The following is a 14,511-nucleotide window of genomic DNA, read 5'->3' as shown; positions in this document are numbered from 1 at the left end:
CTCTTCAAAGTGTAGGGATAGAAGGCACATACCTCAATATTATCAAAGCCATCTATGAAAAACCCACCGCAAATATCATTCTCAATGGAGAAAAACTGAAAGCTTTTCCGCTAAGGTCAGGAACACGGCAGGGATGTCCGTTATCACCACTGCTGTTCAACATAGTACTAGAAGTCCTAGCCTCAGCAATCAGACAACAAAAAGAGATTAAAGGCATCCAAATTGGCAAAGAAGAAGTCAAACTCTCACTCTTTGCAGATGATATGATACTATATGTGGAAAACCCAAAAGGCTCCACTCCAAAACTGCTAGAACTTATACAGGAATTCAGTAAAGTGTCAGGATATAAAGTCAATGCACAGAAATCAGTCGCATTTCTTTACACTAACAACAAGACAGAAGAAAGAGAAATTGAGGAGTCAGTCCCATTTACAATCGTACCCAAAACCATAAGATACCTAGGAATAAATCTAACCAAAGAGGCAAAGAATCTATACTCAGAAAACTATAAAGTACTCATGAAAGAAATTGAGGAAGACACAAAGAAATGGAAAAATATTCCATGCTCATGGATTGGAAGAACAAATATTGTGAAAATGTCTATTTTACCTAAAGCAATCTACACATTTAATGCAATCCCTATCAAAATCCCATCCATTTTTTTTAAAGAAATAGAACAAATAATCCTAAAATTTATATGGAACCAGAAAAGACCTCGAATAGCCAAAGGAATATTGAAAAAGAAAGCCAAAGTCGGTGGTATCACAATTCCAGACTTCAAGCTCTATTACAAAGCTGTCATCATCAAGACAGTATGGTACTGGCACAAAAACAGACATATAGACCAATGGAACAGAATAGAGAGCCCAGAAATAGACCCTCAACTCTATGGTCAACTAATCTTCGACAAAGCAGGAAAGAATATCCAATGGAAAAAAGACAGCCTCTTCAACAAATGGTGCTGGGAAAATTGGACAGCCACATGCAGAAAAATGAAATTGGACTATTTCCTTACACCACACACGAAAATAGACTCAAAGTGGATGAAGGACCTCAATGTGCGAAAGGAATCTATCAAAATCCTTGAGGAGAATGCAGGCAGCAACCTCTTTGACCTCCACCGCAGCAACTTCTTCCTAGGAACATCGCCAAAGGCAACAGAAGCAAGGGCAAAAATGAACTATTGGGATTTCATCAAGATCAAAAGCTTTTGCACAGCAAAGGAAACAGTTAACAAAACCAAAAGACAACTGACAGAATGGGAGAAGATATTTGCAAACGACATATCAGATAAAGGGCTCGTATCCAAAATCTATAAAGAGCTTATCAAACTCAATACCCAAAGAACAAATAATCCAGTCAAGAAATGGGCAGAGGACATGAACAGACATTTCTGCAAGGAAGACATCCAGATGGCCAACAGACACATGAAAAAATGCTCCACATCACTCGGCATCAGGGAAATACAAATCAAAACCACAATGAGATACCACCTCACACCAGTCAGAATGGCTAAAATTAACAAGTCAAGAAATGACAGATGCTGGCGAGGATGCGGAGAGAGGGGAACCCTCCTACACTGTTGGTGGGAATGCAAGCTGGTGCAACCACTCTGGAAAACAGTGTGGAGGTTCCTCAAAAAACTGAAAATAGAGCTACCCTACGACCCAGCAATTGCACTCCTGGGTATATATCCTAAAGATACAAACGTGGTGCTCCGAAGGGGCACGTGCACCCGAATGTTTATAGCAGCAATGTCCACAATAGCCAAACTGTGGAAAGCGCCTAGATGTCCATCAACAGATGAATGGATAAAGAAGATGTGGTATATATACACAATGGAATACTATGCAGCCATCAAAAGACATGAAATCTTGCCATTTGCGACGACGTGGATGGAACTAGAGGGTATCATGCTTAGCGAAATAAGTCAATCGGAGAAATATAACTATCATATGATCTCTTTGATATGAGGAAGTGGAGATGCAAGGTGGGGGGGTTTGGGGGGAGGTAGGAAAAGAAAAAATGAAAAGATGGGATTGGGAGGGAGACAAACCATAAAAGACTCAATCTCAAGAAACAGACTGAGGGTTGCGGGGGGGAAGGGGGATGGGAGAGGGTGGTGGGGAAATGGACATTGGGGAGGGTATGTGCTATGATGAGTGCTGTGAAATGTGTAAACCAGACGATTCACAGACCTGTACCCCTGGGGATAAAAATACATTATATGTTTATTAAAATAAAAAAATTAAAAAAAAAAAAAAGAAATATTAGGCATTTATCACTATCTCAATTGTTTACCACCTCAGAGAAAGCACCAGCCCAGCAAGCAGCAAAGGGAAAATGCTCACCAGGAAAGGACTTCTATATTCCTTTTTTAAATGCCTGTGTTTCATCTTTGCTCATCCTCTTTGTTTCAAAACCATTACCTATGTTTACTCACAAATCACCCTGCAACCATGAAAACTAAACATCCGAACTCCCTCAGTCTGGCAAAGTCTTTTCAGGAACTGACAGAATGAGGAACCACAGGAGTCTTCCTGCCTAACAGCACTCGCTTTGTCCTTTAGAAGCTGTTACAGCAATGGTCCTCCAGCCTCCAGACAAGCTGGCTCCCTGACTGCCTGGGACATTCTCTTCCACAGTGATGTCCCTGTCAAAGACCTTCCCCACCCTCTCTCTCCCAACTCTTGCCTTTTAACATACCTTCATTTTGTCCTTTTGGTTAGGAAGGAAATATAGGAATTTCAAAGGCCAGAGTCCTACCTCCTATGGGTACACGGCACTTTGAAATCCATTGTGGAAATGCCTCAAGTAGATTAAGAGGGCCATGCATGGAATGAAAGACATTAGTCAATCCCTATCCTACAAATGTGTAAGATCCATTTGCTCTTTTCAAAAAGTTCTGGCTGAACACAATAGCCAAGGCATTAATTTATTTGAGCTCCTAGAGTATCACGACATATCCTTCAAGTAATAATAACAGCAACCAATACCTTCTAGATGCCTATTCTGTGCTAGGCACTGCACTAACAAACTGAGCTATGTAACCTCATTAAATTGTCCCAACAACCCTATGAGGAAAATATGGTTTCCCCTTTTACAGATGGGATAATTGGAATAAAAAGGAAGTAATTCTTCCAAGATCATATAAGTAAGGTTCCAAGAAGTAATTCTTCCAAGATCATATAAGAGCAAGGTTCAAAGTTAGATTCATCTGACTCTGAAGCACATCTTTTTAATGAAATGACAGATAAAAAGAGTGAAAGGCAAACCAAAGAAACTTGATCAAAAGATATAGAAAATAAGTTCAATTGCCAATAGGTAGTTACCTGCCCAGTTACTAGGAGGACAAGTAAATCTTGCTCTTGGTTTGAGGAAGTGTGTTCTGGACTGAAGCAAAAAAACAAAACAAAACAAACAACCCTCCCCCGCCAAAAAACCCTTCCCTCTCCCTTTGTTGGTGACAAACATATTGTCAGTGACAACTAACTCAGGATATCTGACACTGCCAAAATATATTTTTTTTTCTTTCAGTCTCAAACAAAAACTACATTTTGAGAATATTTTATAGCCAATTTATAATTAGAGCTCTGTCGTTACACAGGGCCAGAGTTAGTACTTTCAGGATATAACTGTAAGTTTAAAAGAGAAATAATAATAATATATAAGCCAAATAAAATGGTCTCTAATTATAAAAATTCCCACTCAGAATTACAGAAGACAACCTTTTAAAGAGGACTGAAATCAAATTCTCCACACTGCTCCGTGATGATTCTAAATCTTAGGCAAATTTGTCATGATCCATTCATGTGAGAACTCCAATATGCCCACTATTAGTGAGAGAGCATGCTGACAGCCGCTCTGGGACTCCCAACCTCTGAGAAGAGAAATGCTGGTAACTCAATACTGAATGCACAGGGAAAACAACTTACACAAGGGCATTTTATTTAACATACAGATCTGTGAGAGAGACTGCAGGCAGGGGGAGAGCTAAAAGACAGGACTCCCTAGAAAGAGAAATAGGCCTGCCCAAATAGTAAGTGTATCCCTTAAGCAGCCACACATCCATCCATCCTTTCTTTCAGTAAGTAACTCCTAAGCTCCAACTATGTGCCAGGCCAGATTTCAGATAATAGAAATGCATAGCAGTGAGCAAGACAAAGCTCCTGACCTTGAGGAGATTGCCTTCTAGTGGGGCAGAGAGACAGAAATGCATCATACGTAACGTGGCATCAGATGATGAGGAGAAGAAAGAGATGGATGGGGACAGCTATTTCGGGGCCATGACCAGGGAAGTCTCCAAATCCTGAAGAACATGAGGGAATGAGCACAGGAATGGCAGAGAGGGGAGCATGTCCAAAGTTTCAGGGAGGAAGAGTGCTTGGCACTTTCTGGGACATCACAAAAGCCAGTATGTCCGGGCCAGGTGGGTCAGGATAAGAGGGAAAGGAAATGAGAAGCAGTCAGGAGTCAGGCTATGAAAGAGCCTTGTAGGCCAGAGTTAGGAGTGTGTCGTTCCATATGAGCTAGGAAGTCATTACAAAGGTTTGAAGAGGACAATAATTTGGTGTGATTTAAATCTTTACAGGATCACCCTGGCTACTGAGTGAAGAAAAGACCATGGGGGGATATAAAGAAGGGAGACAAATTTGGAGGAGTTTGGTCATCTAGGAGGGATGATGGTGGCTTCAGCTGGGGTGGTCAAGCGAATGTGGTGAGAAGTGAACAGGTTCAGGATACACCGTGAGGTAGGGACAGCTTCTAATGGATTAGATGGGGATGAGAGGGAAAGGGAGGCATGAAGATGATTCCAAATTGTTTTTCCCCAAGTACTGGCACCACAATTTGTGGGCTGTGAATTCTTAAATGAGACGGCCCAGGAACGGGAACAAGAATCCATTCCTTACTCCTTCTACCCTCTCCCCCTCCATCTGAAGAACAGGATATCAGGGCAAATACTGTAACTGTGAAATTCCGTTTTCCTTCAGTTGCCTTCTAGAATCTGCTTTCCAAATCCTTCTCTCATGCCTGAAACACAGTACCCAGTCTCCTCATATGTTTCCTATAATGTAAGTCTCTTCTTGGGAAATGGTCAATAAATGATATATTTTAAAAGTTAGGGACGCACTTGTCATGATGAGCACCGGATGCTGAATCACTATATTGTGCACCTGAAGCTAATATAATACTCTATGTTAACAATACTGGATAAATTATAAAAAAGTTAATATTAAATATGCTATCATTCTAAGGAGGTACACACAGCTTAAAGAAGAAACCAAGATTGAATCAAAGAAAAATTTCCAGTGGTAGAAATGCATATTCCCATTAAGGAATATAGGAGACAAATTCTGGACTAGGAAAAGCAGTTCAAGGTCCCCAAATTCAATCGCCAAGATAACCAGCTTGTCTTCCAGGCAGTGATGTTGTCTAATTCAAGGAATCCTGTACTCAAACTCTTCTTCAAATGGAAGGGTAGGGGGAGGACAGAAGGAGTAAGGAATGGATTCATCGCTGTGAAGCAATGAGTAGAGACATTCTAAATTAGCAAAGCCAAAATTAGAAAAGTAGGCACAGTTAGTGACTATTTTTAAAAGACCTCCATCCTACTAATGTGACACAAAGTGATTCTAATAGCAACAGGATGGCAGGCCCATCAGAGTTTTATAGCAACCTCTGCCCTTTAAAATGTATGCTTTATCACTTTCACAAGGCTTGGAATTGCTTACAAAGTGTGGATTTCTTTTCTCCTTCTGAAGACTTGGATTTAAAGCAAAGCAACATGGAATAGAATCTTAAGTGACTTAATGATGACAGATTGAAAGAATAATTGCATTCGTTAATGGTCATGTTTTGACTAAGCACATATAGATTTGCAAACACTCTTGGAACTGAAACCCTAGTGCAAGGTATTCAAATTAAATGTGTGTATATTAAAAATCAGGGTACTACAGCATGACTAATTTATGATAAGTCTGTTGTCCTTTTAAAGTTGTAAATGCATTTAGAAAAGAATTAACTTGTCATTTTTTGCTGAACAGACGACTAAAATAAAGGGAACGGATCAAGCTTTATATATTTTATGCTCTAGTAATTTTTTATTGAATAGAGTGGGACTATTGATTATGGAAAGCTACTCTGAAGTGCAAAACTCTTTGCCCTTCAGCAGATGGCTTTGCTAGCCTAACTCCACATATGTATTATTAATAAACTGCTATCGCTCTGCACAGCACTTAGCAGTACGTTAACTTTCTTACACTAACAGGGGAACGACTCTTCCATCCAAGAGGACTTAAAGTGGCACAATGGGGACTCATGAAACAATATGCACCAGTAAAAGACAGACTCAATAAAAAGGCATCAGTCTTCTTCTGTTGAAACAATTTATAGATTCTTTGAAGCTATTGTTTCTTGTCTAAAGCAGAGTCTCCTGAGGGCTTCAGGTCATGACTGAGTCATTCCTCCTCAAGTGCTGCAGGAAACCTGCTTAATTAAAACAGTTTAAAAAAAAAAAAAAAACACCAGAGAGAGAGAGAGAGAGAGAGAGAGAAAGAAAAGGGGGAAAAAAAGGAAGCAACCTTAATGAACCCATTAATTCATTTCAAAAATGTATGGAGTTCCCATCATGTACAGGGTATTAGTGCTGTAGTAGATGACCAACGGGAAAATACAGAAGATGTGGTAGATGATAGGCGTGCCGTTCTGTTCTGGAAGGCAAACTTTTACAAATTCAGACTGTGATCTCATCCCTCACCCTTTCCCGAGCTGCTCTTATAACCTACTGAAAACAGAAACTTCTTATCTGGAAAACCAGACATACTGTTAGCAGAAGCAAGGCAGCCATTGGGGACCATGTCAAATCAAGCTTCATGTGTCCATCCCTGCCCTGGGTAGATGTTCTTATTTAATCTCCTTGACGAGGCCAATATCAGCTGCTCTTTAAAAGAAATGACTTTGAATCCTTCACACATGCTATAAAATAAGTAGAATCATGGAAGAAGGTATCCTATGCATAATATTGTTCTGGAACTGCCCTACATACGAGTGTTCATTCATTCATTGTTTTCTGCGCATTTACAATGAACCAGGCATTTTTATAAGTGCTACGCATTCTGGGAAAAAAGTAAATAAACAAAAAGGCACATTCCTAGGTATGGGAGGATTTGTAAGAACATTACCAACTATTGAACACTCTTAAAGGGGCACCTGGGTGGCTTAGTGGGTTAAAGCCTCTGCCTTCAGCTCAGGTCATGATCTCAGGGTCCTGGGATTGAGCCCTGCATCGGATCTCTGCTCTGCAGAGAGCCTGCTTCCACCTCTCTCTCTCTCTCTCTACCTGCCTCTCTTCCTACCTGCCCGTCAAATAAATAAATAAAATCTGTAAAAAAAAAACCACTCTTAAAGAATATAGAGATCGTGTTCTAGATAATCTAGTTTTTAAAGAGTAATGTTACAGAGAGTCCCGGACTTATGTAGGCACAACTTACAAATTTTTGAACTGGTGGTGCTGCAAAAGTGATACACATTCGGTAGAAACCGTACTTTGAATTTTGAATTTTGACCTTTTTTCACTTGTAAGTATGTGGTCCAATATTCTCATGGTGCCTGGCCGTGGCAGTAAGCCGTAGCTCCCAGTCAGCCACGTAATCACAAGGGTAAATTACAGATACACTTGCACCCATTCTGTGAACCATTCTGTTTTTCACTTAATTACATGAGATCTTCAATAATATTACAAAAGAGCTTTACGGTTAGATGATTTTGCCCAACTATAAGCTGATATAAGCTTTTTAAGCACATTTAAGGTAGACTAGGTTAAGCTATGATGCTTGGTAGGTTAGGTTTCTACTTACAATCTTTTCAACATTTCAAGAGGTAACTCCATCATAATTCAAAGAAGATCTTTTTTCAAGATTCTCAAGATGCACAAACTAAGTGAACACAGACTGAAAGTCTTCTGTTTCCTGAATTCTCCAGCAATTAGCATAGTGACAGGCTGAAGCAGGTGTTGGACCAACATCTCTTCACAACAATCCAACCCTGTTCCAGCACTGACACAGTTCCAATGGGCAAAAGAGGCCAACAGCCAAGCCAAGTCTTGCCTGCCATCCTTTTCTTTAGCTCTATCCTTGGCTTCAATATCAGAAATATCCATCAATGAATCCCCAGAGTTTTTTTAAAGGAAAAAGAATTTCATTGAGAAAAATCTAAAGTTGGGTTTAGCACCTCAAAGAGATGTTAGGGACAAATAGGCTGGCCACAGGGGGTTGTTATAGAAACAAATCAAAGTAGGCTGCAGGAAACCCAGACACAACTCTCTGTATGAGTCTGCACAGATAGATCATAATAAGGATAAATTCATACATAGCAGAGACAAGGAGGGATGGGTTACAAGAGCCAGCTATTCAGTGCCAGATCCAAGAGTTGAAACAATGTTTTACAAATGGGCTTTTCTGTACAGCTACATCACGTAGTACATGTAATTGTCTCCGCCTTCAGATCCTCATGGGAGTTTTAACCTACATTGGTCACTGTCACCTTTTAGTGGTGCTGTCTTATATTCAACTTCAGATTCTAAATGACCATTTAAGAGGCAGAACAGCCATTTTTGCATGAAAATTGTTGTCTCCCGGTGAAGTAGTGGAAGATGCTAGTGGGTCATCTGAGGTGTCACTTCCAAGAAAGACATTGACATTTTCCTATATTCTTGTATGTTATAGTGTCTTTAGCCAGAATGGGCCTCTCAGTCAACACAAGGGATCTGGAGACACCGCTGTTTCAGCATCAGGTCATGCCTCAGTTATCCAACATTAAGCATTTAAAATGCTTTCCTTATACTATCTAGTAAACAGGGCCACCTTATTATTTATTGTCTGAGAATGCTTTTCACCATCTTCTGAGTTGAGATGTAGGATCTAATACTTCAGATGGTAATGAGGACATTAAAAAAAGACACAAGGACCAAGGTAGTTTATAAAACACATATCTTTCAATGTTTGGAGGTAGAGAATGACATAAATGCCTAAGATCATGATGCCTAATGACAGGAGATAAACATGCCAAGAGAAAAGGTGGCAAGGAACAAAAAGATGCATCCTCTCTCTCATTTCTAAGCCCACCTCATAATATACAATGTGAATGCTTAGTGTTATGTTGGAAGAGGCCATAAACTTACAAGTAGATTGTAATGCAGAATGAAGGGGGTTCTTGGAGTCTATAAATGTCTTGGTTAAAAACAAACTCTTGAAACAAACATAAGGCTGTAGTATGCCAACTTCTTTACAGTTCTCTAACTTACCATGGTAGCATAACACAGACTAGCTTCTGTCTCTTTTCAAGTTTATTTAAGCCAGTTGCCCCCAAGGAACTTCCGAAGTGTTCTGGTCTCAGGGAACACTTCTAGAATGGGTTCCTCTTGGTGACCATTCCTTTCATTGGATCACACCTCAGGGACTAGCCTCCATAGTGTTTACAGATAAAAGGCCAACCAGTGGAGTCCAGCTGGTAAGAAGAGTAGCCCCAAAGCCAGGCAACTAAAGGATTTTTTGAGCAATATTAGTATGTAGGACCTCAGGTACTTCTCTAGCTCTTCCCTTTTCGTGGAATATTCCCCTAGTTATCTGAAACGCTAATTTCCTCACTTCTTTCAAGTTCCCTCACCACATCCTGCTTGTTCAAATGAGTCTAGTTCTGTAACCTGAGCTGAACCCACATCACAGCATCACAGCAACTCTAATGTATTTTTTTCTCCCACAGCTCATGCACACAGTATATAGCTTATTTATTATATTTATTTGGTATACCTTCACTAAAATTAAGCCCCATGAAGGGGAGAGGATTTTGACTATTTTGTTCTCTGAGGTATTGCAAGAACTAAACATAGTGTTTGGCACATAACCAAAAGGTCAAGGTACATTTATTGAATGGATGAACACGTCTCTTACAGCACAGATGGTGGAAGGGTAAAAGCCAAACTGCATTCTCGGAGATTAAAAAAAAAAAAAAAAAAACCACGATGCAAAGTCACAGAAATGTACATTTTCCTGCTGGGGAGAAATATGGTGAATTAGATTGCTTGATGTATAGGAATTGCTCGTGAATTCTGGGAAAGGAGAAATGGGAATTTTTGTTCCCTAATAGATTTTTGTTTCCATTTCCCTTGTTCACAGTGAATTTTAGTCACCAATATCACACTAGAAACAAACTTAGTACACAGCCTTTATGCTTTCCTGTGGTAGAGGCCACAGCTCAGATTTCAGACAAACAAGAATGTCAGCCAATGTTAATTCTGTTGTTATTTATGCATTCTCCTGGAATCAGTAGCTAACACATCATTCTCCCTAGGAAACCCTGGTTGGTATTCAGTGAGTTTTCAAGGACTCCTATTTCCTACAAATTCACTATTTGAGATGGTTTTTAAAAATATCAAATTCAGTAACATTTCCAAACACCAGAACTAGAGGGCCAGGTTCATTGCCAATGAAATTTGTCAGACCTATTTTCAGATGTTAAGGTTGAATCAAATGAAGATCAATAAAGAAATTCATCTTGGATACATCTTGAATTACTACCATTCCACATTATTTTGTTAGAAAACTTGATACATATGAACACACAACTATGTGTATACATACCCTGATCTAGGTATGTGTCTTTGCTTTGACTATCATGAAAGTAATAAAAAAAATACTGATTTTGAAGCCAAATAGACTTCAATTTGAATCTGAACATTACCGATCTACGTCACTTTTACTATATGTGTCCCATTTTGATGATAAACTTAAAGTTCTTCTAAATAATCTTTGTTAAAACTCTGACATACTTATTGGCGAACAGTAGGTACTCAATAAAAAGTAGTCATTATTTAAAAAATGTAGATGCAATTCAACTTCTTCCTGATCATCACACAGGAACTTCTCTGATTCCCAAGAGAATTGTAATAATTTTTAACAAAGAGAAAAAAGGTGGAGGGGGGAGGTCTGTATATAAATCAGTATCTGGAAGAGGGCACTATCCATTCCATGAAAGGAATAAAGAAAAAAGGAATCAATGTCAAGCTTATTATTAAACCCAGATTCTGTTTCTGGAAGCCTAACATTGAGAACCCTTCTGAACTATGCCTCCATAGAGAAAAAGATTTTACATTACACAGAAATAATTTCCTATCCCATTAAATTACTGCAAGGAAAGGAGGGATTCTCTTTCTGGAGGAAATGAACAAACCTGCAAACAGCAACAAAAAGGGTTGCCATCTTTGTAGTGTCTCCCATGTGCTGAGCACTGAGACTAACATTTCACATACCTAGACTGTATGTATTCAATCCTCAACACAGGCAGTATAATATAGACACATTTTATTGAGGAAGGAAATGCTTTAGAGAGGTTGTACAGCTTGCCCCAAAACACACAATTAATAAACGATGGTGATGCAATTTTAATACAAGTCTATCCAAAATCAAAAGGAACAAAGATTTCAGGCTTTATATCATTTCCAGTCTCATTCTTTCCTCAATATCAGTATTTTTAAAGAATGGACACATACTCAACACAACTAGGGAGAATTCTGTGAGACCAAGTTAATCTGTATAGGATCATAAACTATACCTACCTCTTCTGCTTTTGAGGTATGGAATGATATGACTCTAAGGGGCATACTGGTAAAAAATGAACAGTCAGTACATAAGGAGTTGAGTCTACACTGATTTCAATGGTGAAGTGGAGGAAGTGAGTGGCTAAGATTCTGACAACAAGAAATTACCTCTTTATTCCTCTACCCCTGACATATTACTTCAGATGTAAGGAATAGCTAAGCCCATCAACAATGCCTGTTAAGTTTGATTAATTTTTTGTTTAATTTCTGCAAGAAGCTGTATTTTTTTGGCCTCATTTTACTCACCAGGAAAGGAATTCTCGAATCTTATAAACTATAAGAAACTAAAGAAAAGGGCTATCTAAAATAGCTATATATTTAACAGATAGAGTCCAGGGTAGCCGTACAGCAGGAATTACCACAAATTTATTCCCAGAAGTCTTCTGAATAGCTAGGTAGTCCCAAATGACTTCTGTCATTATCAAACCTGGCCACCATGAGCCAACAATCCAGAGAAAAAATACACTGGAGGTCTTCACCAAGGGCTATACATATAGTCAGGCAAAATATAAGCAACACAGCTACTAATCAAGGTCAAGCCTTTACCCAACATCCTCTGGCTCCTTATGGACTCTGTATTAGAAATGAGGCCATAAGGTGGCAGTAACCTTTCGAGACAGAACTGCATTAGAATCAGGGTGTTGCCACCCTCTATCTATGTAACCTCAAAAACTATTTAAGCATCAACAGTTTCATCTGCAAAATGAAGATGTTACGAAAAGCTTTTTAGGTTATCATAAAATTCAGGTGTGACATGTCAGGTAATGATAAGCAATGATTACTAAGCATTTATCATGTGCCAACTGTTGAATGAAGTACATACTGCTAGTAGATGAGTAAACTAGGGCACTAGACTTAAGTTACTTGCAGAAATTCACAAATTCAGAAAGTCACAGAAATAGGATTAGAGCCCAGGGAATCAACACAGTCCATGCTCTTGACCCACTGTGCCATACTGCTTAGTGTGGCTGTCAATACTGAGTAAAGACTCAACAATTATGAGTCGCAGCTACTGTTAGTATTGTTAACATCCCTACCCCGCATAAAATGAGGTCATACGGAACACTGAATACTCATGCCAAAGAACACACAATACCTGGGACATGGCTGTAGGAGTTCTTCAACAATGCAGGCCTCTTTCTCGAGAAGTTCAGGGCACTCCTTTCCACCCCCAATAGCAACATGCTTCACATTCCGGCGCCTGCTTCTAAATCCTGGTGAGAGACTTCCTGAACGACACGTCTTGGAGCAGGGGCTCCAGGAGGACCACTCACTGGTTTCACAATCTTTTGGCATGATGCAAGACTGGACAGTCAAAGGGAAGGAGTCTTGCACGCAAAGGCTGAAAGAACAGAAGCAAAAAACCATAGGGCATAAATTAAACAGATGCAACCAATGTTATGAAGTGCCTGTTATGAGGGGAAAAAAAAAACAACCTAAAATTTGATACGAACTTTCAAAAGGACTTTAAAAAAATGTTAGAGGCATCATGATAAAATAATGAAGAATATCCATTTTAAGATTGCATGCTCTATTTTTTCTGAAACTGTGAAGTTATTTCACTCTAGCAAGACACACATGTAAGATGAGCCCACCCTGAACTTTGCCTGAAGCATTATCAGAAATAACTGAGCTTCTTCTCCTTTGCTTTCACCTCTAATATAACCTAGAGTTGCCATTTGTTGACTGGCTCCCAGGTGTCACACACTGGGCTGCATCTCACAGGCACTTTCTCACCACAATCTCATGTGTTTACATGTTATTATCTCCATCTGCAGAAAATAGACTCAGAAAGGCTAAACCATTTGTCTACAGTCAAACAAAGATACAGGTAACTATGAAAAAATAAATAAAAAGAAAAATAAACAAATGTGGTATCATGTTTTCCCCACACTGTTAGGCTCTGAGCATCAATTTCCTCATTTGCAAAATTCAGGTGCTATCTAATACTAACAATCTAATTGGGAAACAGATAAATAAGAAGGTAGCATAATGGGATAATCTGATGATTTCAACATAAAAGCACTTATAATAATGAGGGGGAAAGTTGATGAGGCAGTGATGGACCACTTAGGAAGGCTGGGGGGATGGGTGGGGCTGAGGGGGGGTTCTAAGAGTGAAGGACATTAGAGCTGCATTTCTTTTAAAGATTAATGGGAACTTCTCTGGCACAGAAGGAAGACTATTTTAGGTCAATGAAATAGCATATGTGAAATCTTGATATAAAATTTTGTGAGGATGGAAACCAGTGGTCTATAAGCAGTAGAGGTACTGTTTCATAAGAACTAACTAATAAATTTTTAGGAATTTTGCAAGCTAGCTGATTTCATGCAGATAGCTTAAAATTGGCCATGGCAGGAGTATTTACATAACAGAAATCAACAAATGTTACAAATCAAGTCCACCACCCCCACTCTATCCTGAAGCCCAAACCCCCAAGAACTGGGGTTAAACATTTATATGCACACCAAAGAGGGTAAGTAAAAGCCAACTTGTCAACTGTCAAAAATCTGTCCATTTATAAAGCATAAAGTTCAAGAAGGAAAGTGGATAAATATTAGGTATGTGGGTTCTTCAAAAGTAAGTCTGGAAAGGCTTCATATCATGGACTAAGAAATTCAGATTTACTTGAGCATTAAATAATTTTAAGTGGAGGAAAATCAATTAAACTCCTATAAGAAGATAATGCTTCACATATTAATTGGCATTCTTTTTTTTCCCATTTTTTTGGTGTTAGCCATTGCCTTATTCTATGAAAGTCCTCCATTATCTTGGGGAAGGAAAGAATGATTTTGACAGGAATATAAGTCAATATATGTTCAAATACTGACTTCCAAAAGTGGGCCTGTGAAAACTGG

The 14,511-nt window shown here is 39.1% G+C and overlaps 1 protein-coding gene across 1 annotated transcript in view; it reads right to left on the bottom strand.

Moving 5' to 3' along the window:
• Positions 1 to 14,511, bottom strand: part of THSD7B (thrombospondin type 1 domain containing 7B) — a gene marked incomplete at both ends in the record, with an annotated part of 715,794 nt that overhangs the window by 517,030 nt on the left and 184,253 nt on the right. The window contains one exon of the mRNA XM_080799662.1: positions 12,750 to 12,995. Within this exon, the coding sequence (XP_080655788.1) occupies positions 12,750 to 12,995 (246 nt within the window). The remainder of the gene's footprint in view (positions 1 to 12,749; positions 12,996 to 14,511) is intronic.

The sequence above is a fragment of the Martes martes genome, assembly GCF_963455335.1.
Source record: "Martes martes genome assembly, chromosome: 3".
NCBI lineage: Eukaryota > Metazoa > Chordata > Mammalia > Carnivora > Mustelidae > Martes > Martes martes.
Note: the sequence above shows the minus strand (reverse complement) of the source record. Positions and strands in the feature narration are given on the sequence as shown.